This window comes from Cotesia glomerata, linkage group LG1 (assembly GCF_020080835.1).
Source record: "Cotesia glomerata isolate CgM1 linkage group LG1, MPM_Cglom_v2.3, whole genome shotgun sequence".
Lineage (NCBI taxonomy): Eukaryota > Metazoa > Arthropoda > Insecta > Hymenoptera > Braconidae > Cotesia > Cotesia glomerata.
Window position 1 is genome coordinate 35496199 of NC_058158.1, and position 22585 is coordinate 35518783.

Genomic DNA, 22585 nt, shown 5'->3' on the forward strand with positions numbered 1-22585 from the left:
TATGGCTCCCGGGACCCTCCTCGGATGCCATAAGGACGTATAATAAAAACTTTTTTTTCGGGAATCAACTTATTTTTACCTGAAACGTTAAGAAATACAAAAAAAATTTTTCTCAAAATTAAAATTTTTTTTGAAAATTTAATTTTTTTTTGTCCAAAAAAAATTTTTAGTTTGGAGAAAAATTTTTTTTTTTGCATTTCTGCACGTTTCATACAAAAATAAAATGATTCCCGAAAAAAATGAACCAATATATTTTTATATAAAACGTGCAGAAAAGCAAAAAAACATTTTACTTCAAATTAAAAATTTTTTGGACTTAAAAAAAAAATTCTATTTCGAGAAAGATTTTTTTTTGTATTTTTTGAGGTTTCAGGTAAAGATACCTGATTCCCGAAAGAAAAAATTATTTTTATACGCCTTTATGACTCCCGGGACCTACCTCGGATGCCATAAGGGCGTATGAAAAAAATTTTAACCAGATTAATAATAAATACGATAATATTTTTAGAAAATACAATTGATAAATATTGTTTTTAGATGAATATTAATTTTTTATACGCTATTTTTTACCTCATCTCTAAAATTGTCATTTTTGAGATACGAGGTTGCGTTAGAAATTTTGATTATCAAAATACTTTTTTTTTTTCAGTGCAAAAAAAAATTAACTTAAATCAAGTTAATAATTTTGAAGAACTTCATTTTTTTGATTTGAGTAGAAAAATTCTTCAACTACAAAATATTTCTTGGTTTAAGTAAATTTCACTTAATTCATGAATTTTTCGTTTTGATTCAAGACAATAAAACTCTTCAAAATTATTTTCTTGGTTCACATATTTTTCTTTTGATTCAAGTTAATTTTTTTTTCTGTGCATAAATAAATCAATTAAAGTGAGTTTTCGTGATTTAGATAAAAAAACTTTTCGAAAAAATTAGAGAAGATTGGAAGATCCTGAGAAGCGACCATGAAAAATTGATACTAGAGTACCATCTAAAATTGGGCCAGTACTTATCAATTGGATATACAGGTACAAAAACATTTCAATTCAACACAAAACATACTATTGTTAATATATTGTGTTGAAATTAGGTTTTGCAAACTTGGCGCTTTTGGTATTCATACTGGATCCAATTTTTCCGATAATAATTGACAAAGTTTCTAAATCAAATGACACTTTACCGCGGAGATACGCTGTTCCGATGGAATTCGTCGTGTGTGATCAACAAAAGTACTATTGGTACCTTTTAGGTTTGTCCAATTTTTGCATAATTTCTATAATCATGGTGATAGTTTGCTGCGATGTCCGCTTTATTTCATTTGTGCAACATGTTTGCGGGATATTTGCCGTCGTGGGGTAACCTAGAACAATAATCCCATACATTGAGCTTTATTAAATAAGGATCTAACATCAAAATATTTAACATAGCTTTCGTATAGAGCATGCACCTAATGTAATCATTCCTCATGAAATACTCAAGGGGTCAAATTTTGGCAGCAACTATCAAGATGTTCATTACAGACACTTTGTTACTTGCATCAGAGACCACAGACGAGCGTTGGAGTAAGTTATTATTATCAATATTGCTAAAAATGATCATTTTATTGAGTCTATTTTTAAAGATTCGCTGCACTGATTAAAAATACCTTCACCGGATCTTTTGGAATTGTCGTTGAGTTAAATTTGCCCCTAATGAATATCACCGCGGTCCAGGTTCAGTTCTTAATTTTTTTTTCTCTTATTGGCCAAAAATGTGTAAAAATTTCATGATTATTTTTCAGATTATGGCTAAAACGAATTCAATCCAAGACACTGTCGAAAACATTATGTTCACTGGCGCTCAATTGGTCCATCTTTTTTTCGACTGCTACATGTCTCAATGACTGACGGATATGAGCTCCCATATCCATGATTGCATATATATATATATATATATATATATATATATATATATATATATATATATATATATATATTAATTACTAGCTGTTACTCGCCCATTCCGCTGGCCGCTTTATAGAATTGCATTTTTAGATCTAGACTTGAAATTTAATTAGAGCATTGTTTTGACTTGCACAGATTCCAAATTCTATCGAATTGGCATGCACCTTTTATCCATGTAATTATTCTAGCTAATATTCATTGTAATTTTCAATGTGCAATCATTATAACATTCCCGTGTCTTTCTTACAAAAATTAATAATAATTGTTTTTAAACAAAAAATTTGTAATAAGCATTGAAAGGTTCAGTTAAAGAAATTGCAGGTCTCATAAGTGAAAAAATTTGCCTAGTATATAAACATAACCAATAGAATTAAAAAATTTATTTTAAACAAATGACAATCGAATAGAATAAATTTAGTAACAATAAAAATTCATTATTTCTAAGTCAAAAAAATATAGGTTCCGGATAAGTAATCACCAACATATCAGATACTAAAACCTTCTCCGAAACACGTTGCATCTTATGGTATAAGTATTATTCCGATCGGTTTAGTAGTTTTCGCAGTATAAACGAACAAAAAAACCGGCTCACCATTTACTAGTATAGATAAAAAAATATTTACTTGAGTTGCAAAAGTATTTTTCTTTATTTTTTGATAGAACGAGAGCTAAGTGGTACGAAATCTCGGCGAGATCAAGGAAGTTACTGATTTTGATGACACTTAGGAGCCAAGTTCTCTGTAAATTGACAGCGGCTAAAATCATGGATCTGTCTATAGAAAGTTTTGGCGTGGTAAAAATTGAATCATACCTTATCAATTTTTTGACATTTTGCTTACATTAATTTTTTTTTTATTCTATTTTTTTTCCAGTGTGTCAAAACAGCTGGTTCATACTTTACAATGCTTATGTCGATGCGTTAAAAGAAGAACACTATCACAAAAAACTTCGTTTTTTTTTCTTTGAATAGCACATTTTCGTAATATTAATTTTTTGTATCAGAAAAAAAAATCTTTAAGGAGAGAAGTATTATTCTTTCTTAGCAATGGAAAAAAAAAAAAAAAAAAAAATAAATCAAAGTTACCATAACAACGAAATGAATACAAAAAGTTAGATTTCGACAAACAATTTGAGCTGTCAATCAAACGTCAGTCACGAACCGTCAGTCAACATCTGCTTCTCAGAAAAAAAAGCGTAGTTTCGACAGTGAGCAATACTTTTATATTCTTTCAGAAACACAAAACTAATATTATGACATAAAGAAATAAATTTTAAGACAATGAACTTCGAGGAGCCGTACTATAAGTTACCAAGAAATTTCGCCCGTTCGATAGGTCGGTGGCCGTACCAGTCTCGCTTGGAAAGTTTTGTGATCGGGCTCTTCATTGTTTTGGCGTTCACCCTCCAAGTTGGGCCAATAGTATACAAATAATTTTAGTAATCACGTCAATACTTTCTAAAAAAGCTTAATAAATTTTTTTTATTAATTATCCATTATAAAATATTTTTTTTTTTTTTGATAAATAAGTACTTAATTTTTCTTAGATTACCGCTATCGTAGTACATTTTGACGATCGAGAATTGATACTCGAAACAGTAGCACCAATTTTAACCGACATAGTATCATTTACTGTATTTGTTAATTCGTCGATAAATTCAAAAATGGTTAGTTCAAATTTTAACATGTGATAATTTTGTGATTTTGCTTTCCGATGAATCTTCATGCTTAGTTAGTAACTTCCTCTATGCCTAGTTAAAAAAACTTTTCGAAAGGATCAAAGCCGATTGGAAGTTAGTGGCCAACAGGGAAGAAAAGCTAATTTTGGAAAAGTATGTCGAATTGGGAAATTTAATGGCCGCTGGATATGCAGGTAATTTTGAATCATTTCTTGTAGTTACATTAAAAAACTCGGTGATTGTTCGTGACAAAAGGGTAAAAAAAAAGTTTCTTTTAAAGGGTTTGTTTACTTAGCAACTGTGACGTTTATAACGGAACCCTTAGTGCCGATTTTTATCAATTTAATGCTCAAAACAAATTTATCCGCACCACAAAAATTGTCTGTTCCCATGGAATGGATTGTGATTGACCGAGAAAAGTACTACTGGATTTTGATAAGCTACTCGGGTGTGTGTATCACGGTGATTCTGACGGTACTCACTGCTTATGACGTCATGTTCATCACAGTTGTCCATCATGCGTGTGGATTGTTCGCAGTTACAAGGTCAGTACTCGTTACATATCGACGTTCTAATTGACAAATTGTCTAACTCCATTTTAGATAATCTTCCATTTGTACGAAGAAACAATTAGTTCAAAATTTATTATCACAATTTATAATTAGACTATTGTTACATCAAAATGTTAAAAAATCACCCTCTAAAAAATAAGGAGTTAGACCAATTGCTAATTAGACCGTTGATATGCTTGAAAAAATGAATTATTTTGACTGTGCAATTTTTTTGGTTTCAGTCATCGGATCCAAAGTCTGTCAAATGATGAAAACTTCCAAAATAACACAGAAAAAAAATTTTTTCTTAGCTCAAAAAAAAGTCATTACGAACATTTGGTTTCATGCATCGAAATCCACCGCCGAGCTTTAGAGTAGGTCAAAAATATTTTTGGGTCTGCTGAAAGAAAGGCTACTTCATGTGAGTTTTTCAAAAAAACGTTTTTTTGACATTGAAAATTTTGATTCAGAAAATTGAAGTAAGCTTTCATTCAGCTGATTAGAATTTCAAAAAATTACTGGTTAGTTCTATAAATGCCCAAAAATAAATCTATCAATTTTCATGCTACCGAAGATATGTTGATATGATTGAGACAACTGTCACGGGCTGTTTTGGAATAATAGTATTATTGAACTTGCCGTTAATGAGCGTTACAGGAGTTCAGGTTTATTTCCAAAATTTGGTTCAATTATTGACAAGATTTATTTTTTTAGCAATGCAAAAATAATTGGAACTTCTTAAAAATTGATTTTTCAGATGATCACACTAGACAACACTCTGCAGCAGAAGATCAAAAATTTGATGTTCACCATGGGCCAAGTGATCCACCTCTTTTTTGAATGTTTCTTATCCCAACAGCTGACTGATATGAGCCAGCAAATTCACAACCAAATGTAATTACAATTCTTACCAATTTAGTACTTGACAATTTTGAATGTAATATAAAAATAAAATATTTTAGAACTGCTCAAAAATGGTATAACATTGACGTAAAATCTCAAAAACTTTTGATCATCATGATAATGAGATGCCAAACGCCATGTATGCTCACAGCCGGCAAAATAATGGGCCTGTCTATCGAAACTTTTGGAGTTGTAAATTTCAAAATTTGTGTTTTAATACAAAAAATCCCAATTTTTGATCCATGTATTTTTTCAGATGCTCAAAACTTCTGGGTCATACTTCACGATGCTTTTGTCAATGCAGTGATCTGAAGAAATTAAATTGATAATTTTTTGTTAATTAATAAAAAATTATAGTTAATTATTAACCTTACCAAATTTTGAACCTTTACTTAACTTCTATATAAGCTTTTCTTTCTACATAATATTCCTTCTGGTGTCTCATCAAAAATCATTATTAGAACTTTAAAATATATGCTAACATAATATCATTAGATTTTCTTTAACAATAAATTTAAATAGCAAAAATCGAAGTTACCCTGGAAACATTACATCCCCTCAAAAAGGGTGACGGGAGACAGGAATTAAAACGTCCATCAGTCAAATGTCGTTTTAATAATTTATAATAAAGAAAATATATGAGGTAAAATGTTTGATTTAATACTAAGAAAAGGCAAACGTCGGAAATAGTGCTCACAATCAGCAAGATGGACATTTACGAAGAACCCTACTACATAATAACGAAAGGCTTCGCTTCTTTCATAGGTCAGTGGCCCTACCAATCTAGAAAACAAAGTATTATGTTCGGATCTATAATGTGGAGTTTATTTATCTTGCAAGTTATTCCGCAAGTAGTTTCCGTGGCTTTGCATTACGACGACGAGGAACTTTTGTTCGAGTCCTTATCGCCTTTCATCACAGATTTGATTTTTATTGTAAAATACGTCAATGTTACAAAAAAAGCTAATATGGTTCGTTTTACAATTTGGAAATTCAAATTTAATCTATTTTTTAATGATAAGTAAACATTAAACTCTGACTAGTTATAAAATCTAGATGAAGACCCTTTTCGACAAAATGAAGGACGATTGGAAAATTCTCAAAAATGATAAAGAAAAATCTATTTTGGAGAATCATATGTTCACAGCGCGATACATTTCTCTCTGCTGGGCAGGTACAGTAATTTTATTATTAATTTAAACGAAATTTTAATTTTAATTTTTTGATTTTGATCTTTTTCTTGTGCTAGCTTTTGTAAATGTCACGGTGTTTATATTTTTGATGGACCCAATTTTACCAATAATCGTAAATCACATTCAAAAGTCCAACGAATCATTGCCAGTGAGATTTTGCGTTCCAATGGAATATGTAATCATTAATGAAGAAAAATATTATTGGTTGCTTTTCAGCTTTTCTAGCATTTGCGTAATTTTTATTATCATGGTTATCATTTGTTGCGATATTATTTTCATCAGTCTTGTACAACACGTCTGTGGGATTTTTGCAGTCGTCGGGTAAGGTACCAAATTTTGTGATGTAAACTTTTTTTAAAAAGAAAATTTTTTCAGATTTCGTATAGAAAATTCGCCCACTGTTAACCTTTCCCGCGAAACGCTCACTGGACCAAGATTTGGAACCAACTCACAGGATATTCATTACAAACATATTGTTTCATGCATCAGTGACCACCGACGAGCATTAGAGTAATTTTTGATCATTTTTACCAGCAAAAAATTTGATGTTTTATGATTTTGATTGTTCTGTTTTTGATTAGATTCGCGGATCTTATTGAAGCTACTTTTACTGGATGCTTCGGTATCGTCGTTGGCTTAAATTTGCCACTAATGAGCATCACTGCAGTTCAGGTTCAGTTCTCAACATTTTGAAAAAAATTAAGTTGAAATCTAGTATCAAAAATTGAATTCATTACAGATAATGACGCAATCGCAATCGATTCAAGACACAGTCAAGTACATCATGTTCACTTTTGCTCAAATGATCCATCTTTTCTTCGACTGCTACATGTCCCAGAGGCTGACTGATATGAGCGCCCATATTCATCAATGCATGTATATAATTTTGTTAATGATTTTTTATAGCTCATGCTCATTTTATAGAAAAATAAAAAATTTTTGCTCGACGGGCAGAAAGCGTCAACTTTCAGCCCTCTGCGCTAAACGAAGTTGCCACTTTCTGCCTTCGTCGAGCAAAAAAATAGCATACACTACTCGGGAAGTAAATAAGAAAGCCTCAGATCACAATACATGTGATCTGAGACATTTCTTACTTTACTTCCCTCGGTGTGTAATATACTATTTTTTGATAGAGCCAGAGCAAAATGGTACGAAAATTCAGCCAGATCAAGAAAATTGCTTATTTTGATGACACTTAAGAGTCAGATCCCTTGCAAATTAACCGCAGGAAAAGTTATGGAATTGTCTATTGAAACTTTTGGAATGGTAAAATTTAAAAACATTTTATTTATTTTCTATAAGCATCAAAATTGATTTTTTTCAGTGTCTGAAAACGGCTGGATCTTACGTCACAGTACTTCTTTCAATGCGCTAATTTTTATAGTTTTTATACATGATTAAATACAGTTTTTTTTTTATGAATATGAATATGAATAAATTTAAAGATAAAAGTGTTTGGTAATCAAGAGAAAAATGCTTGAATCAAATAAAATTTACTGAAGCCATAAAAAATTTCTTAATTTAAGAATTTTTCTGCTCAAATTCAGAAAATAAAATTCTTCAAAATTATTTACTTGATTCAAGTTAATTTTTTTTTTCTGTGTAGTCATTTTATTTATATGATTAAACAATCAATTAAAAATTATTAACCCGAAAGTTTAATGATTATAAAAGAAGGTTTTTATCCGGAGAAATTTTTAAGGTTTTAAAATTGGAAAAAAAAAAAAGAATAAAATTGTTTTGCACTACAGTCTCAATAAATCAAGTTTTTTTAAAGATTAAAAGTAATTTTAATACAATAACAACTTACTATTTTTTAAGCAAAATTTCCAAATTTTCACGTAATTACTTAATTTTATAATGTTAAAAAATTTCCATAAATTAAAAATTTCTAGAAATTAATCTTTTCTGACTGTGCAAAACACTGTATAATCAATAAGAAATACTGTATATATTGCCGATAATAATAATAAAAAGAAACCCAAGTTACCATAGCAACATTTTGACTACAAAAAGTACGATTTTAACACTTGATTGACAGCATCCGGAAACGTCCATCATCGTCACCTCGGTTCTGCGAACGAAGGGTAGTATTAACATAAACATAACATGATTGCTTTTTTATTTTTACCTCCAGAAAAAAACTCGAGTCAGTAACAAAGACCTCTTGAAACAATGAACTTCTTCGATCAGTCTTATTATAATTTGCTACGAACTTGTGTCTGCGCGATAGGTCGGTGGCCATTCCAGACTAGTCTTAAAAAGTTTTTGATAGGGATTATCATCAATCTAGCTTATATTCTGCAAGTGGGACCGAAAGTAAACGGATAAACTGTTTAAATAATTTTAAATTCATTAAAACAATTTTCTATTTAATTATATTTTGTGTTGGTCATTTTTGACAGATTTTGGCAGACATTGTGCACTCTGATGATCGGGAGGTGATTTTTGAAACATTGGCTCCTATTATATTAGATTTTGCAGCTTTTGCAAAATATATTAATACTTTTATAAATGCAAAAATGGTTTGTAATAAACAATAATTATTTTTTTCAAAAATTATCAATATTTTAATTTTTATCCAGATTAAGAATCTTTTGGAAAGGATTAAAGAAGACTGGAGATTAATTACAAATGACGGTGAAAAAGTTATTTTGAAAAAACACGCTGGAGTGGGAAAACTCATGGCTACTGGATACATAGGTTAACAATGGATCAATTTCATTTATTAAATATTGAATTTTTTTTTTTATATTCGGGCGCTATACTTTTAAAATATTTATTTTCAAATTTATTGCATGTTAAAATTATCAAATTTTTATTATTTTTTCTTTGCTACTTTCCTAATTTCATACACTAATAGAAGGATTTATTTGTATTAAAAAATATTTGTCAATATTTAACAAATCATTTATTAGAGACCACTTTTTAGTATTTAATAAATATATCTTAGTATTTAAAAAGATTTATTAATATTTAATAAATGAATATCAGATTTATTAAATACAAACAAATTATTTTAAATACTAAGAAATATTTATTTAATACTAAAAAGTGATCTCTAATAAATGATTTGTTAACTATTAACAAATATTTTTTAATACAAATAAATCCTTCTATCAGTGTAGTTGTATTATTTAACCACAATGCAGTTATTTTAAGGATTTGTATACTCATCGACTGTGATGTTTATTATCGAGCCGATTTTGCCGATACTAATAAAAGCAATATTTAAAATAAACATCACGGCACCACATAAATTTGCCGATCCAATGGAGTGGATTGTAATAGACAAAGACAAATATTATTGGTTGTTACTCAGCAATTCCAGCGTTTGCATCATGATAATTTTGACAACGCTCATTTGCCATGACGTCGTATTCATCACCGTTGTACACCATGCTCACGGATTATTTGCAGTTACAGGGTGTGCAATAATAAAATTAATCCAAATTATAAAAGCGTTTTAAATTTGAAAAAATATTTCTTGCAGATATCGGATCAAAAATTTGCCCAATGATACAATACAAGAAAAAAACTTTTCAAAATTTGATCCAACAACAAATAAGCGGGATATTCATTACAAACATTTAGTTTCATGCATCAGAATTCACCGACGAGCTTTAGAGTATGTCAAAAAGTATAATTTAATTTTCTCAAATTGTTCTTAAGACAATTTTTTTGATAACTCACATGTTTTTGAAGATACGCAGATTTTATTGAACAAACCTTCGCTGGATGTTTCGGAGTTGCGATTGGATTGAATTTGCCAGTAATAAGTATCACTGGAATTCAGGTTCAGTTATCAATATATTTAACGCATGTCTTTTTTTTGGGCGAGTCAAAAAACTTTTTTTTTCAGATAATTGCTATTTCGAACACCTTTCAGCAAAAAATGAAGTACGCCATGTTCTCAGGAGCTCTGTTGCTGCATCTCTTCTTCGATTGCTTCCTGTCTCAGCAGCTGACGGATATAAGTTCGCAAGTTCAACAACACATGTATAAATAACAAATAAAAATACATATTAAAATGTTAACCATATAATTTTTGATTTATAATAACGTTATTTTGAACAGAGCCAATGGAAAGTGGTACGACATTTCGGCAAAATCTCAAAAATTGCTGATTTTGATGACCATGAGGTGTCAAGTACCTTGTATTCTGACGGCAGGAAAAATTATGGGACTGTCTATCGAAAGCTTTGGAGCTATGATCAAAACTAGCGGATCATACTTCATGATGCTGTTATCTATGCAATAAGTTTCTTATTTAATAGTGACCGTTTCTTCGATTTTTGAATAAATATGTTAAATGTACATTAGAGCCCTTAAATGCTTGTTTTGAATTTTTTACTTAGTAAACTATTTGATCTAAAAACCTTGCAGCGGATGCAAAAACGATTCGATTGGTATATAATAATCATAAAAAATATATTTATTGGAAGTTTTGAAGCCTATTGTGAGATAATGAAAGGATCAAACGAGCCCGCCGAAGGCGGACGAAGTTCGATCAGAATTATATCATGTCTCGTTCGAGAGGATTACAAACACGTAGTACCGCTGTTCGTATTGCGATGTCACCACAAATTCAGAGTATGTAAAAGAAAAAGAGAGCCATCTGGTGGTCCTCTATGGACTACGCTCTCCCTTCCACGCTCATATTTTTAGAGTATATCCTGTAAAAATAATAAAAAACCAACAAAAGGATAATAGTATATTAGTCAACGAAAAACGGGTGGGATTGGATCAACGGGTGGGAGGTAATCCTCTCGAACGAGACATTATATAATTCTGATCGAACTTCGCCCGCCTTCGGCGGGCTCGTTTGATCCTTTAATTATATCATGTCTCTTTCTCGGGATTACAAACACGTAGATGTTCAGAGTGTAATTAGTCATGTGATGTTTTTTATTATTTTTTAGAAAATACACCTGTCATTTCTTTAAGAAAACAGTTTCAGTAAAATTATCAACAAAGATTCGAAAATAGGAAACCAAGGTTGGGTTGTCCAGAATGGGATAACTACAATGCCTTCTGCTCTTTTTGCGATAATTTTTTGTAATACCTTAGGTATTAAGGCAAATGACGGAAATGCGTAAAAGAAATTACCACTCCAATTAATCGTGAAGGCGTCTACATAGGATCCTTCTGGATCTTTGAACCAAGAGCAAAAAATATAGCATTTTGCATTGATTCTGGTAGCAAAAACATCAATTTTTGGCTTTCCGAAAGCCTGGATTATCCTTGTAAAGGCAAAATCTGCAATCTCCCATTCTGTGTCAATGTTGTCCAACCTTGACTCTCTATCTGCCTCGACATTCTCCTTAGATGGAATATATGATGCAAAAATCCATAGATCTCTCGCCTCGCACCATTGCCATAATTGTCTGGCCAAATTATTTAAGTGTGAGTATTGAATACCACCCATGCGATTTACATAGGAAATTGCCGTGGTATTATCCACTCTAAGAAGAATGTCACAATGAGAGAGATCAGCAGCAAAAATCTTCAGGGCCAGAAAGATTGCAAGTAGCTCTAAGTAGTTGATGTGGCAATTTTTTTCTTCCACCGACCAGAAACCGTGCGCCCGTTTTTCTTCGCAGAAAGCCCCCCAGCCTGTTAACGAGGCATCTGAGAAAATTGTTATTTTGTCCGAGTGGGCTCCGAAATTATTCACTGACGAGAGGATGCTTCTTTTCCACCATGCAAAATCTTCTTTTCAGTTTTCTTTAAGCTCTACCTTGCTTTCATAGTCGTCGTCATTGATCAACAAAGCTAGATACTTCTCTCTCTCAAACCGTTTTGTATATATAATCAACCATACTTGATTGCTGGACAAGCAGCTATCAGATTCCCGATAAATTGAGCTAATTCTCTAACCCTACATTCTTTCTTTTTGTTTAATTGTTCAATCATTTTTAAAATCTTTTGTCGTTTTACTTTTGGTAATTCTAACGTCAACCGTTCTGAATGCACACCAAAACCTAAAAATTGGCACTGTCTACTTGGCTTTAAAACACTTTTTCTCCGATTTATAATAAAACCCAGGGATTCTAATAATTTAATTGTCATTGTTATATTTTTCTCGCATGAAAAGATATTAGGACCAATACATAGTATGTCGTCCAAGTATGCCACTGATAAATGACCGCGTTTACGTAAGAAATTTAAAATTGGTTTTAAAACCTTTGTAAAAATAAACGGAGCTGTAGCTAAACCAAATGGTAAACAGCAAAACTCATAGAGTTGTGATTGAAAACGGAATCTAAGAAATTTTCTGCAATTTACGTGGATAGAAATCAGAAAATATGCATCCTCAAGATCCAAATTAGCCATAAAATCCCCTTCGGAAACTAATTTTGACACTAATTTTATGTCCTCTAGCTTAAAATGGACCGTATCAAAAATTTTTTTACCTTATTTGATAATGTACTTACCAATTTTTAAAGTTTCCAAAAATATTTTTCCAACCGTAATTTTGTGAAAATGTAATTCATGAATTTTTCGTTTTGATTCAAGACAATAAAACTCTTCAAAATTATTTTCTTGGTTCACGTATTTTTCTTTTGATTCAAGTTAATTTTTTTTTCTGTGCATAAATAAATCAATTAAAGTGAGTTTTCGTGATTTAGATAAAAAAACTTTTCGAAAAAATTAGAGAAGATTGGAAGATCCTGAGAAGCGACCATGAAAAATTGATACTAGAGTACCATCTGAAATTGGGCCAGTACTTATAAATTGGATACACAGGTACAAAAACATTTCAATTCAACACAAAACATACTATTGTTAATATATTGTGTTGAAATTAGGTTTTGCAAACTTGGCGCTTTTGGTATTCATACTGGATCCAATTTTTCCGATAATAATTGACAAAGTTTCTAAACCAAATGACACTTTACCGCGGAGATTCGCTGTTCCGATGGAATTCGTCGTGTGTGATCAACAAAAGTACTATTGGTACCTCTTTTAGGTTTGTCCAATTTTTCCATCATTTCTATAATCATGGTGATAGTTTGCTGCGATGTCCTCTTTATTTCATTTGTGCAACATGTTTGCGGGATATTTGCCGTCGTGGGGTAACCTAGAACAATAATCCCATACATTTAGCTTTATTAAATAAGGATCTAACATCAAAATATTTAACATAGCTTTCGTATAGAGCATGCACCTAATGTAATCATTCCTCATGAAATACTCAAGGGGTCAAATTTTGGCAGCAACTATCAAGATGTTCATTACAGACACTTTGTTACTTACATCAGAGACCACAGACGAGCGTTGGAGTAAGTTATTATTATCAATATTGCTAAAAATGATCATTTTATTGAGTCTATTTTTAAAGATTTGCTGAACTGATCGAAACTACATTCACCGGATCTTTTGGGTACGTCGTTGGTCTAAATTTACCCTTAATGAGTATCATTGCAGTCCAGGTTGAGTTTTCAATTTTTTTTTTCTATTATTGGTCAAAATGTATAAAAATTTCATAATTATTTTCCAGATTATGGCTGAAACAAATTCAATCCAAGACACTGTCAAAAACATTATGTTCACTGGCGCCCAATTGGTCCATCTTTTTTTTGACTGCTACATGTCTTAAAGACTGACGGATATGAGCTCCCATATCCATGATTGCATGTATATATATATATATATATATATATATATAGTATATATATATATATATATATATATATATATATATATATATTAATTACTAGCTGTTACTCGCCCATTCCGCTGGGCGCTTTATAGACTTGCATTTTTAGATCTAGACTTAAAATTTAATTAGAGCATTGTTTTGACTTTCACAGATTCCAAATTCTATCGAATTGGCATGCATCTTTTATCCATTTAATTATTCTAGCTAATATTCATTGTAATTTTCAATGTGCAATCATTATAACATTTCCGTAACTTTAAAGAAATTTCTTACAAAAATAAATAATAATTGATATAAAAAAAATTTTTAATGAGCGTTGAAAGTTTCAGTTAAAGAAATTGCAAGTCTCATAAGTGAAGAAATCTGTCTAGTATATAAACATAACCAATAGAATTGAAAAATTTATTTTAAACAAATGATAATCGAATAGAATAAATTTAGTTACAATAAAAATTCATTATTTCTAAGTCAGAAAAATATAGATAAGTTATCACCAACATATCATATCGCGTGCTTAAAGGTAAAAGGACTTATAGCTAAGGGTTAATAGGAATTTGTGCTGAAAGGGCGTATAAAAAAATTTTTTTTTGCCATTCGGTTTGAAATTGTCTGAAACGTAAAAATCTGTGAAAAAAAAGTTGGTATCTTAAAGGTAAAAGGGCGCATAAAAAAATTGTAATTTTGATTCAAAATGTTGAATAATAGTTTCACAAGACAAGTTGTACTAAAATAACAGCCTCATATATATAGTTTGATATAAACAAATAGAAAATAAATCAATTAAAAACAAATTACGTGAAAATTAAGTAATTAATTTAAAGTAAAACTACGTAAATAATTAAATCACCCGTACTTTATTGTTTTTTGGATATATTTTTTTTTAACTTTAAAAAATTATATAGTTGAGATTTTACGCCGCTACTACCACAAAAAGTTTTTTTTTACATTTTTAAACTAAGAATATGTTCGTTAGTAAACTGGCTGAAAAAAAAAATTATACGCCCTTTCACCTTTAGATCACCAAAATTTCGAATTCTTAAAAGTAAAAGGGCGTATAATTAAAGACATACGCCCTTTTACCTTTATAATTTTTTTTTCAATTTTTAGCGTAGAATGTGTCTACTACTCGATTGGCAATAAAAAAAAATATACGCCCTTTTACCTTTAGGCACGCGATATACTAAAACTTTCTCCGAAACACGCTGCATCTTATGGTATAAGTATTATTCCGATCGGTTTAGTAGTTTTTACAGTAGAACCGAACAAAAAAACCGACTCTCCATTTATTAATATAGATAAAAAAATATTTACTTCCTTTGCAAAAGTATTTTCTTCATTTTTTGATAGAACAAGAGCGAAGTGGTACGAAATCTCGGCGAGGTCAAGAAAGTTACTGATTTTGATGACACTTAGAAGCCAAGTTCCCTGTAAATTGACAGCGGCTAAAATTATGGATTTATCTATAGAAAGTTTTGGCGTGGTAAAAATTGAATCATACTATATTATTTTTTTTCAAAAGTCCAACGAATCATTGCCAGTGAGATTTTGCGTTCGAATAGAATATGTAATCATTAATGAAGAAAAATATTATTGGTTGCTTTTCAGCTTATCTAGCATTTGCGTAATTTTTATTATCATGGTTATCATTTGTTGCGATATTATGTTCATCAGTCTTGTACAGCACGTCTGTGGGATTTTTGCAGTCATCGGGTAAGGTACCAAATTTTGTGATTCAAACTTTTTTTAAAAAGAAAATTTTTTTCAGATTTCGTATAGAAAATTCGCCCACTGTTGACCTTTCCCGCGAAACGCTCACTGGACCAAGATTTAGAACCAACTCACAGGATATTCATTACAAACATTTTGTTTCATGCATCCGTGACCACCGACGAGCATTAGAGTAATTTTTGATCATTTTTACCAGCAAAAAATTTGATGTTTTATTATTTTGATTGTTCTGTTTTTGATTAGATTCGCGGATCTTATTGAAGCTACTTTTACTGGATGCTTCGGTATCGTCGTTGGCTTAAATTTGCAACTAATGAGCATCACTGCAGTTCAGGTTCAGTTTTCAACATTTAAAAAAAAATTAAGTTGAAATCTAGGATCAAAAATTGAATTCATTACATATAATGACGCAATCGCAATCGATTCAAGACACAGTCAAGTACATCATGTTCACTTTTGCTCAAATGATCCATCTTTTCTTCGACTGCTACATGTCCCAGAGGCTGACTGATATGAGCGCCTATATTCATCAATGCATGTATATAATTTTGTTAATGATTTTTTATAGCTCATGCTCATTTCATAGAAAAATAAAAAATTTTTTGCTCGACGGGCAGAAAGCGTCAACTTTCAGCCCGCTGCGCTAAACGAAGTTGCCACTTTCTGCTTTAATCGAGCAAAAAAATAGCATACACTTCTCGGGAAGTAAATAAGAAAGCCTCAGATCACATTACATGTGATCTGAGACACTTCTTACTTTACTTCCCTCGGTGTGTAATATACTATTTTTTGATAGAGCCAGAGCAAAATGGTACGAAAATTCAGCCAGATCAAGAAAATTGCTAATTTTGATGACACTTAAGAGTCAGATCCCTTGCAAATTAACCGCAGGAAAAGTTATGGAATTGTCTATTGAAACTTTTGGAATGGTAAAATTTATAAACATTTTATTTATTTTCTATAAGCATACAAAATTGATTTTTTTCAGTGTCTGAAAACGGCTGGATCTTACGTCACGGTACTTCTTTCTATGCGCTAATTTTTATAGTTTTCATAGATGATTAAATACAGTATTTTTTTATGAATATGAATATGAATAAATCTAATGATAAAAGTGTTTGGTAATCAAGAGAAAAATGCTTGAATCAAATAAAATTTACTGAAGCCATCAAAAATTTCTTAATTTAAGAATTTTTCTGCTCAAATTCAGAAAATAAAATTCTTCAAAATTATTTACTTGATTCAAGTTAATTTTTTTTTCTGTGTAGTCATTTTATTTATATGATTAAACAATCAATTAAAAATTATTAACCCGAAAGTTTGATGATTATAAAAGAAGGTTTTTATCCGGAGCAATTTTTAAGGTTTTAAAATTGAAAAAAAAAGAAAAAAATTGTTTTGCACTACAGTTTCAATAAATCAAAGTTTTTTTAAAGATTAAAAGTAATTTTGATACAATAACAACTTATTATTTTTTAAGAAAAATTTCCAAGTTTTCACGTAATTACTTAATTTTATAATGTAAAAAAATTTATATAAACACATTAATAACCTTTGTGACCATTGATTCACTAAGTCGCAATGTTCTTTCGAAATTAATATTTTCTGACTGTGCAAAACACTGTATAATCAATAAGCAATACTGTATATTCTGCCGATAATAATAATAAAAAGAAACCCAAGTTACCATAGCAACATTTTGAATACAAAAAGTGCGACTTTGAAACTTGATTGACAGCATTCGGAAACGTCCATCATCGTCACTTCGATTCTGCGAACGAAGGGTAGTATTGACATAAACATAACATGATTGCTTTTTTATTTTTACCTCCAGAAAAAAACTCGAGGCAGTAACAAAAACCTCTTGAAACAATGAACTTCTTTGATCAGTCTTATTATAGATTGCTACGAACTTGTGTCTGTATCGTAGGTCGGTGGCCATACCAGACTAGTTTTAAAAAATTTTTGATAGGGATTATCATCACTCTAGCTTATATTCTGCAAGTGGGACCGAAAGTAAACGGATAAACTGTTTAAATAATTTTTAATTCATAATAAAACAATTTTCTATTTAATTATATTTCGTGTTGGTCATTTTTGACAGATTTTGGCAGACATTGTGCACTCTGATGATCGGGAGCTGATTTTTGAAACATTATCTCCTACTATATTAGATTTTGCAGCTTTAACAAAATATATTAATACTTTTATAAATGCAAAAATGGTTTGTAATAAATAATAATTATTTTTTTCAAAAATTATCAATTTTTTAATTTTTATCCAGATTAAGAATCTTGTGGAAAGGATTAAAGAAGACTGGAGATTAATTACAAATGACGGTGAAAAAGTTATTTTGAAAAAACACGCTGGAGTGGGAAAATTCATGGCTACTGGATACATAGGTTAACATTGGATCAATTTTATTTATCAAATATTAAATTTTTTTTTTATATTCGGGCGCTATTCTTTTAAAATATTTATTTTCAAATTTATTGCATGTTAAAATTATCAAATTTTTATTATTTTTTCTTTGCTACTTTCCTAATTTCATACACTAATAGAAGGATTTATTTGTATTAAAAAATATTTGTCAATATTTAACAAATCATTTATTAGAGACCACTTTTTAGTATTAAATAAATATATCTCAGTATTTAAAAAGATTTATTAATATTTAATAAATGAATATCAGATTTATTAAATACAAACAAATCATTTTAAATACTAAGAAATATTTATTTAATACTAAAAAGTGATCTCTTATAAATGATTTGTTAACTATTAACAAATATTTTTTTCTACAAATAAATCCTTCTATCAGTATAGTCGTATTATTTAACGACAATGCAGTTATTTTAAGGATTTGTATACACATCGACTGTGATGTTTATTATCGAGCCGATTTTGCCGATACTAATAAATGCAATATTTAAAATAAACATCACGGCACCACATAAATTTGCCGATCCAATGGAGTGGATTGTAATAGACAAAGACAAATATTATTGGTTGTTACTCAGCAATTCCAGCGTTTGCATCATGATAATTTTGACAACGCTCGTTTGCCATGACGTCGTATTCATCACCGTTGTACACCATGCTCACGGATTATTTGCAATTACAGGGTGTGCAATAATAAAATTAATCCAAATTATAAAAGCGTTTTAAATTTGAAAAAATATTTCTTGCAGATATCGGATCAAAAATTTGCCCAATAATACAATACAAGAAAAAAACTTTTCAAAATTTGATCCAACAACAAATAAGCGGGATATTCATTACAAACATTTAGTTTCATGCATCAGAATTCACCGACGAGCTTTAGAGTATGTCAAAAAGTATAATTTAATTTTCTCAAATTGTTCTTAAGACAATTTTTTTGATAACTCACATGTTTTTGAAGATACGCAGATTTTATTGAACACACCTTCGCTGGAAGTTTCGGAGTTGTGATTGGATTGAATTTGCCGTTAATAAGTATCACTGGAGTTCAGGTTTAGTTATCAATATATTTAACGCATGTCTTTTTTTTGGGCGAGTCAAAAAACTTTTTTTTTCAGATAATTGCTGCTTCGAAAACCTTTCAGCAAAAAATGAAGTACGTCTTGTTCTCAGGAGCTCAATTGCTACATCTCTTCTTCGAATGCTTCCTGTCTCAGCAGCTGACGGATATAAGTTCGCAAGTTCAACAACACATGTATAAATAACAAATAAAAACACATATTAAATTGTTAATAATAAAATTTTTGATTCATAATAACGTTATTTTGAACAGAGCCGATGGAAAATGGTACGACATTTCGGCAAAATCTCAAAAATTGCTGATTTTGATGACCATGAGGTGTCAAGTACCTTGTACTCTAACGGCAGGAAAAATTATGGGACTGTCCATCGAAAACTTTGGAGCTATGATCAAAACTAGCGGATCATACGTTATGATGCTGTTATCTATGCAATAAGTTTTTTATTTAATGGTGACCGTTTCTTCGATTTTTGAATAAATATGTTAAATGTACATTAGAGCTCTTAAATGCTTGTTTTGAATTTTTTACTTAGTCAACTATTTGATCTAAAAACCTTGCAGCGGATGCAAAAACGATTCGATTGGTATATAATAATCATAAAAAATAAATTTATTGGAAGTTTTGAAGCCTATTGTGAGATATTTTCTGTTAAAATTTAAACGCGGCGATGTAACAATGAAAATTCTAAATTTCTGAAAAAATAATAAACTATAGTTTGTAAGAAGAAGTTCTTAAGCTTTAGAAGAACTTAATAATAATAATTTAGTTGAAGAACTTAATAATAAGTTCTTAAGCTTTATTAATTTATCAACATATTAATAAAATTCCAAAAAAATAATTCAAAAATTTCCTGAATGTTAAAACATTCTAATGTTAGTCATTAATTAATTTTTTTTTATAAACAAGTAAAAAAAATTTTTAATTTCCCGCTAAGAAAATTGAAAATTTTAAAAAATCGGGAAGTTATTGTTTTTATCCCGTTTTTCGAAAATCGAGTTTTCATCAGATCTCGACGTTTTGAGGTCCTAGGAAGCTTCCCTGACTATTCCCGCGATGGTGTCCGTGTGGCTGTATGTATATATGTATGTGTGTGTGTGTGTGTATATATGTAAACCTCTTATAAATTTTGAACGGCTCGGCTGATCGGATCGAAATAGGTGGCGATCCAAAGAGTATCACTGCCATTAAATTTCGTGAAAATTTATATCGATTGAGTTCCCTAGATTTTGAGAAATCTCAAAAATAAAATTTTTAAAAAATCGTTTTCTTGGAATAACTTCTGAACGGCTTTACCGATCAATTCTTAAAACTTATCAACTCTTAAGCTTAAAAAACCACATCGATTGCCACCGGTCCCATTAAAATCGGTTGATTCGTTCGAGAGTTATCGAAAACGAAAAATTTCGAAAAAAGTGTTTTTTTTTAACATAACTTCGAGATATCTTTTGGGATCATTTTTGACGAAATGGAATAATTATTAGAGCACAAAAATTCACGTCGATCGCCACCCAGAACGTGAAAATTGGTTAATTGGTTCGTGAGTTATCGTTGTCGAAAAAATTCGGAAAAAGTGAATTTTCCAAATTTCTCTAAGATTTTCGGTTCGATCAGTTTGTGTTTGAAAGTATATCATAGATTCTGAAAAAGTGCGTGGAATACTGCCAACCGCGTGAAAATCGATTCATTCCTTTAAAAATGATTGCAGTTTGAAAATTCAAAAAATACTGTTGTATTAAACTTCTATCAACTTCATACAAAAGCTATTTTTTTGAGTTCGGAGAGCTCAAAATAACACACAAATTGTATTTTTGAACTCGAAGAGCTCAGGAACGTCATAAGTGCAATTTCAAGCATTAGGTGTGGAATTGGCGGGAAGTGGCAGGGATGGCCTTTAGGGTCAACCGTTTTCCAGATTTTTTTTCTGGTAATAATTTAATAATTAAAGAAAAAATGCATGCACTAAGTTAAAAAAATTCTTTTACCTTATTCGATGATGTACTTACCAATTTTTAAAGTTTCCAAAAATATTTTTCCAACCGTAATTTTGTGAAAATGTAATTCATGAATTTTTCGTTTTGATTCAAGACAATAAAACTCTTCAAAATTATTTTCTTGGTTCACGTATTTTTCTTTTGATTCAAGTTAATTTTTTTTTCTGTGCATAAATAAATCAATTAAAGTGAGTTTTCGTGATTTAGATAAAAAAACTTTTCGAAAAAATTAGAGAAGATTGGAAGATCCTGAGAAGCGACCATGAAAAATTGATACTAGAGTACCATCTGAAATTGGGCCAGTACTTATAAATTGGATACACAGGTACAAAAACATTTCAATTCAACACAAAACATACTATTGTTAATATATTGTGTTGAAATTAAGTTTTGCAAACTTGGCGCTTTTGGTATTCATACTGGATCCAATTTTTCCGATAATAATTGACAAAGTTTCTAAACCAAATGACACTTTACCGCGGAGATTCGCTGTTCCGATGGAATTCGTCGTGTGTGATCAACAAAAGTACTATTGGTACCTCTTTTAGGTTTGTCCAATTTTTCCATCATTTCTATAATCATGGTGATAGTTTGCTGCGATGTCCTCTTTATTTCATTTGTGCAACATGTTTGCGGGATATTTGCCGTCGTGGGGTAACCTAGAACAATAATCCCATACATTTAGCTTTATTAAATAAGGATCTAACATCAAAATATTTAACATAGCTTTCGTATAGAGCATGCACCTAATGTAATCATTCCTCATGAAATACTCAAGGGGTCAAATTTTGGCAGCAACTATCAAGATGTTCATTACAGACACTATGTTACTTGCATCAGAGACCACAGACGAGCATTGGAGTAAGTTATTATTATTATCAATATTACTAAAAATGATCATTTTATTGAGTCTATTTTTAAAGATTCGCTGAACTGATCGAAACTACATTCACCGGATCTTTTGGGGTCGTTGGGCTAAATTTACCCTTAATGAGTATCACTGCGGTCCAGGTTGAGTTTTCGATTTTTTTTTCTCTATTATTGGCCAAAATGTATAAAAATTTCATAATTATTTTCCAGATTATGGCTGAAACAAATTCAATCCAAGACACTGTCAAAAACATTATGTTCACTGGCGCCCAATTGGTCCATCTTTTTTTTGACTGCTACATGTCTTAAAGACTGACGGATATGAGCTCCCATATCCATGATTGCATGTATATATATATATATATATATATTAATTACTAGCTGTTACTCGCCCATTCCGCTGGGCGCTTTATAGACTTGCATTTTTAGATCTAGACTTGAATCAAATAAAATTTGCTGAAGCCATAAAAAATTTCTTAATTTAAGAATTTTTCTGCTCAAATTCCGAAAATAAAATTCTTCAAAATCATTTACTTGATTCA

The 22585-nt window shown here is 30.5% G+C and overlaps 4 protein-coding genes across 5 annotated transcripts; all 4 read left to right on the forward strand.

Annotated features, from left to right (window-relative positions):
• Nucleotides 1-1618: 1618 nt before the first annotated feature.
• Nucleotides 1619-16727, forward strand: LOC123274947 (odorant receptor 67c-like). Its single transcript, XM_044742760.1, has 8 exons — nucleotides 1619-1709; nucleotides 13769-13905; nucleotides 15278-15640; nucleotides 15696-15830; nucleotides 15902-15992; nucleotides 16036-16196; nucleotides 16455-16587; nucleotides 16647-16727. The coding sequence occupies exons 2-8, from the start codon at nucleotides 13880-13882 to the stop codon at nucleotides 16695-16697; spliced, it is 960 nt and encodes a 319-aa protein (XP_044598695.1). The 5' UTR covers nucleotides 1619-1709; nucleotides 13769-13879; the 3' UTR covers nucleotides 16698-16727.
• On the forward strand, nucleotides 2899-10588 carry LOC123275247. The gene is made up of 24 exons (XM_044743235.1): nucleotides 2899-3360; nucleotides 3486-3605; nucleotides 3694-3811; nucleotides 3898-4162; nucleotides 4411-4542; nucleotides 4743-4833; nucleotides 4926-5062; nucleotides 5131-5263; nucleotides 5728-6042; nucleotides 6128-6245; nucleotides 6321-6585; nucleotides 6640-6774; nucleotides 6846-6936; nucleotides 7004-7140; nucleotides 7398-7530; nucleotides 7589-7618; nucleotides 8425-8583; nucleotides 8670-8789; nucleotides 8850-8967; nucleotides 9427-9691; nucleotides 9758-9892; nucleotides 9970-10060; nucleotides 10127-10263; nucleotides 10342-10588. Exons 1-24 carry the CDS (start codon nucleotides 3220-3222, stop codon nucleotides 10523-10525), a joined length of 3570 nt encoding a protein of 1189 aa, XP_044599170.1. The 5' UTR covers nucleotides 2899-3219; the 3' UTR covers nucleotides 10526-10588.
• On the forward strand, nucleotides 12865-22384 carry LOC123274946. 2 transcript variants are annotated; one of them, XM_044742757.1, is made up of 4 exons: nucleotides 12865-13343; nucleotides 13416-13550; nucleotides 22097-22184; nucleotides 22254-22384. In XM_044742757.1, the coding sequence occupies exons 1-4, from the start codon at nucleotides 13270-13272 to the stop codon at nucleotides 22350-22352; spliced, it is 396 nt and encodes a 131-aa protein (XP_044598692.1). In that variant the 5' UTR covers nucleotides 12865-13269; the 3' UTR covers nucleotides 22353-22384. The 2 variants fall into 2 exon arrangements, with proteins under 2 accessions (XP_044598692.1, XP_044598693.1); XM_044742758.1 differs by lacking the exons at nucleotides 12865-13343; nucleotides 13416-13550 and adding exons at nucleotides 21349-21827; nucleotides 21900-22034.
• LOC123274874 (odorant receptor 22c-like) lies at nucleotides 17171-19689 on the forward strand. The gene is made up of 8 exons (XM_044742649.1): nucleotides 17171-17674; nucleotides 17763-17882; nucleotides 17943-18060; nucleotides 18519-18783; nucleotides 18850-18984; nucleotides 19062-19152; nucleotides 19219-19355; nucleotides 19434-19689. The coding sequence occupies exons 1-8, from the start codon at nucleotides 17531-17533 to the stop codon at nucleotides 19615-19617; spliced, it is 1194 nt and encodes a 397-aa protein (XP_044598584.1). The 5' UTR covers nucleotides 17171-17530; the 3' UTR covers nucleotides 19618-19689.
• Nucleotides 22385-22585: the final 201 nt, after the last annotated feature.

What these genes read in the sequence shown, in the direction of transcription:
- LOC123275247 (XM_044743235.1), top strand. Translation starts at nt 3,220, where the DNA reads ATGAACTTCGAGGAGCCGTACTATAAGTTACCAAGAAATTTCGCCCGT. An exon ending in CATTTCTCTCTGCTGGGCAG is followed by an intron (nt 6,246 to 6,320) that starts GTACAGTAATTT and finishes TTCTTGTGCTAG; the next exon opens with CTTTTGTAAATGTCACGGTG. An exon ending in ATTCACCGACGAGCTTTAGA is followed by an intron (nt 9,893 to 9,969) that starts GTATGTCAAAAA and finishes ATGTTTTTGAAG; the next exon opens with ATACGCAGATTTTATTGAAC.
- LOC123274946 (XM_044742757.1), top strand. Translation starts at nt 13,270, where the DNA reads ATGGTGATAGTTTGCTGCGATGTCCTCTTTATTTCATTTGTGCAACAT. An exon ending in GGGATATTTGCCGTCGTGGG is followed by an intron (nt 13,344 to 13,415) that starts GTAACCTAGAAC and finishes TATTTAACATAG; the next exon opens with CTTTCGTATAGAGCATGCAC. An exon ending in TGAGTATCACTGCGGTCCAG is followed by an intron (nt 22,185 to 22,253) that starts GTTGAGTTTTCG and finishes ATTATTTTCCAG; the next exon opens with ATTATGGCTGAAACAAATTC.
- LOC123274874 (XM_044742649.1), top strand. Translation starts at nt 17,531, where the DNA reads ATGAACTTCTTTGATCAGTCTTATTATAGATTGCTACGAACTTGTGTC. An exon ending in TTCTGCAAGTGGGACCGAAA is followed by an intron (nt 17,675 to 17,762) that starts GTAAACGGATAA and finishes CATTTTTGACAG; the next exon opens with ATTTTGGCAGACATTGTGCA. An exon ending in CATGGCTACTGGATACATAG is followed by an intron (nt 18,061 to 18,518) that starts GTTAACATTGGA and finishes AGTTATTTTAAG; the next exon opens with GATTTGTATACACATCGACT.
- LOC123274947 (XM_044742760.1), top strand. Translation starts at nt 13,880, where the DNA reads ATGAGCTCCCATATCCATGATTGCAT. An exon ending in TCCCATATCCATGATTGCAT is followed by an intron (nt 13,906 to 15,277) that starts GTATATATATAT and finishes ATTTTTTGATAG; the next exon opens with AACAAGAGCGAAGTGGTACG. An exon ending in GACCACCGACGAGCATTAGA is followed by an intron (nt 15,831 to 15,901) that starts GTAATTTTTGAT and finishes GTTTTTGATTAG; the next exon opens with ATTCGCGGATCTTATTGAAG.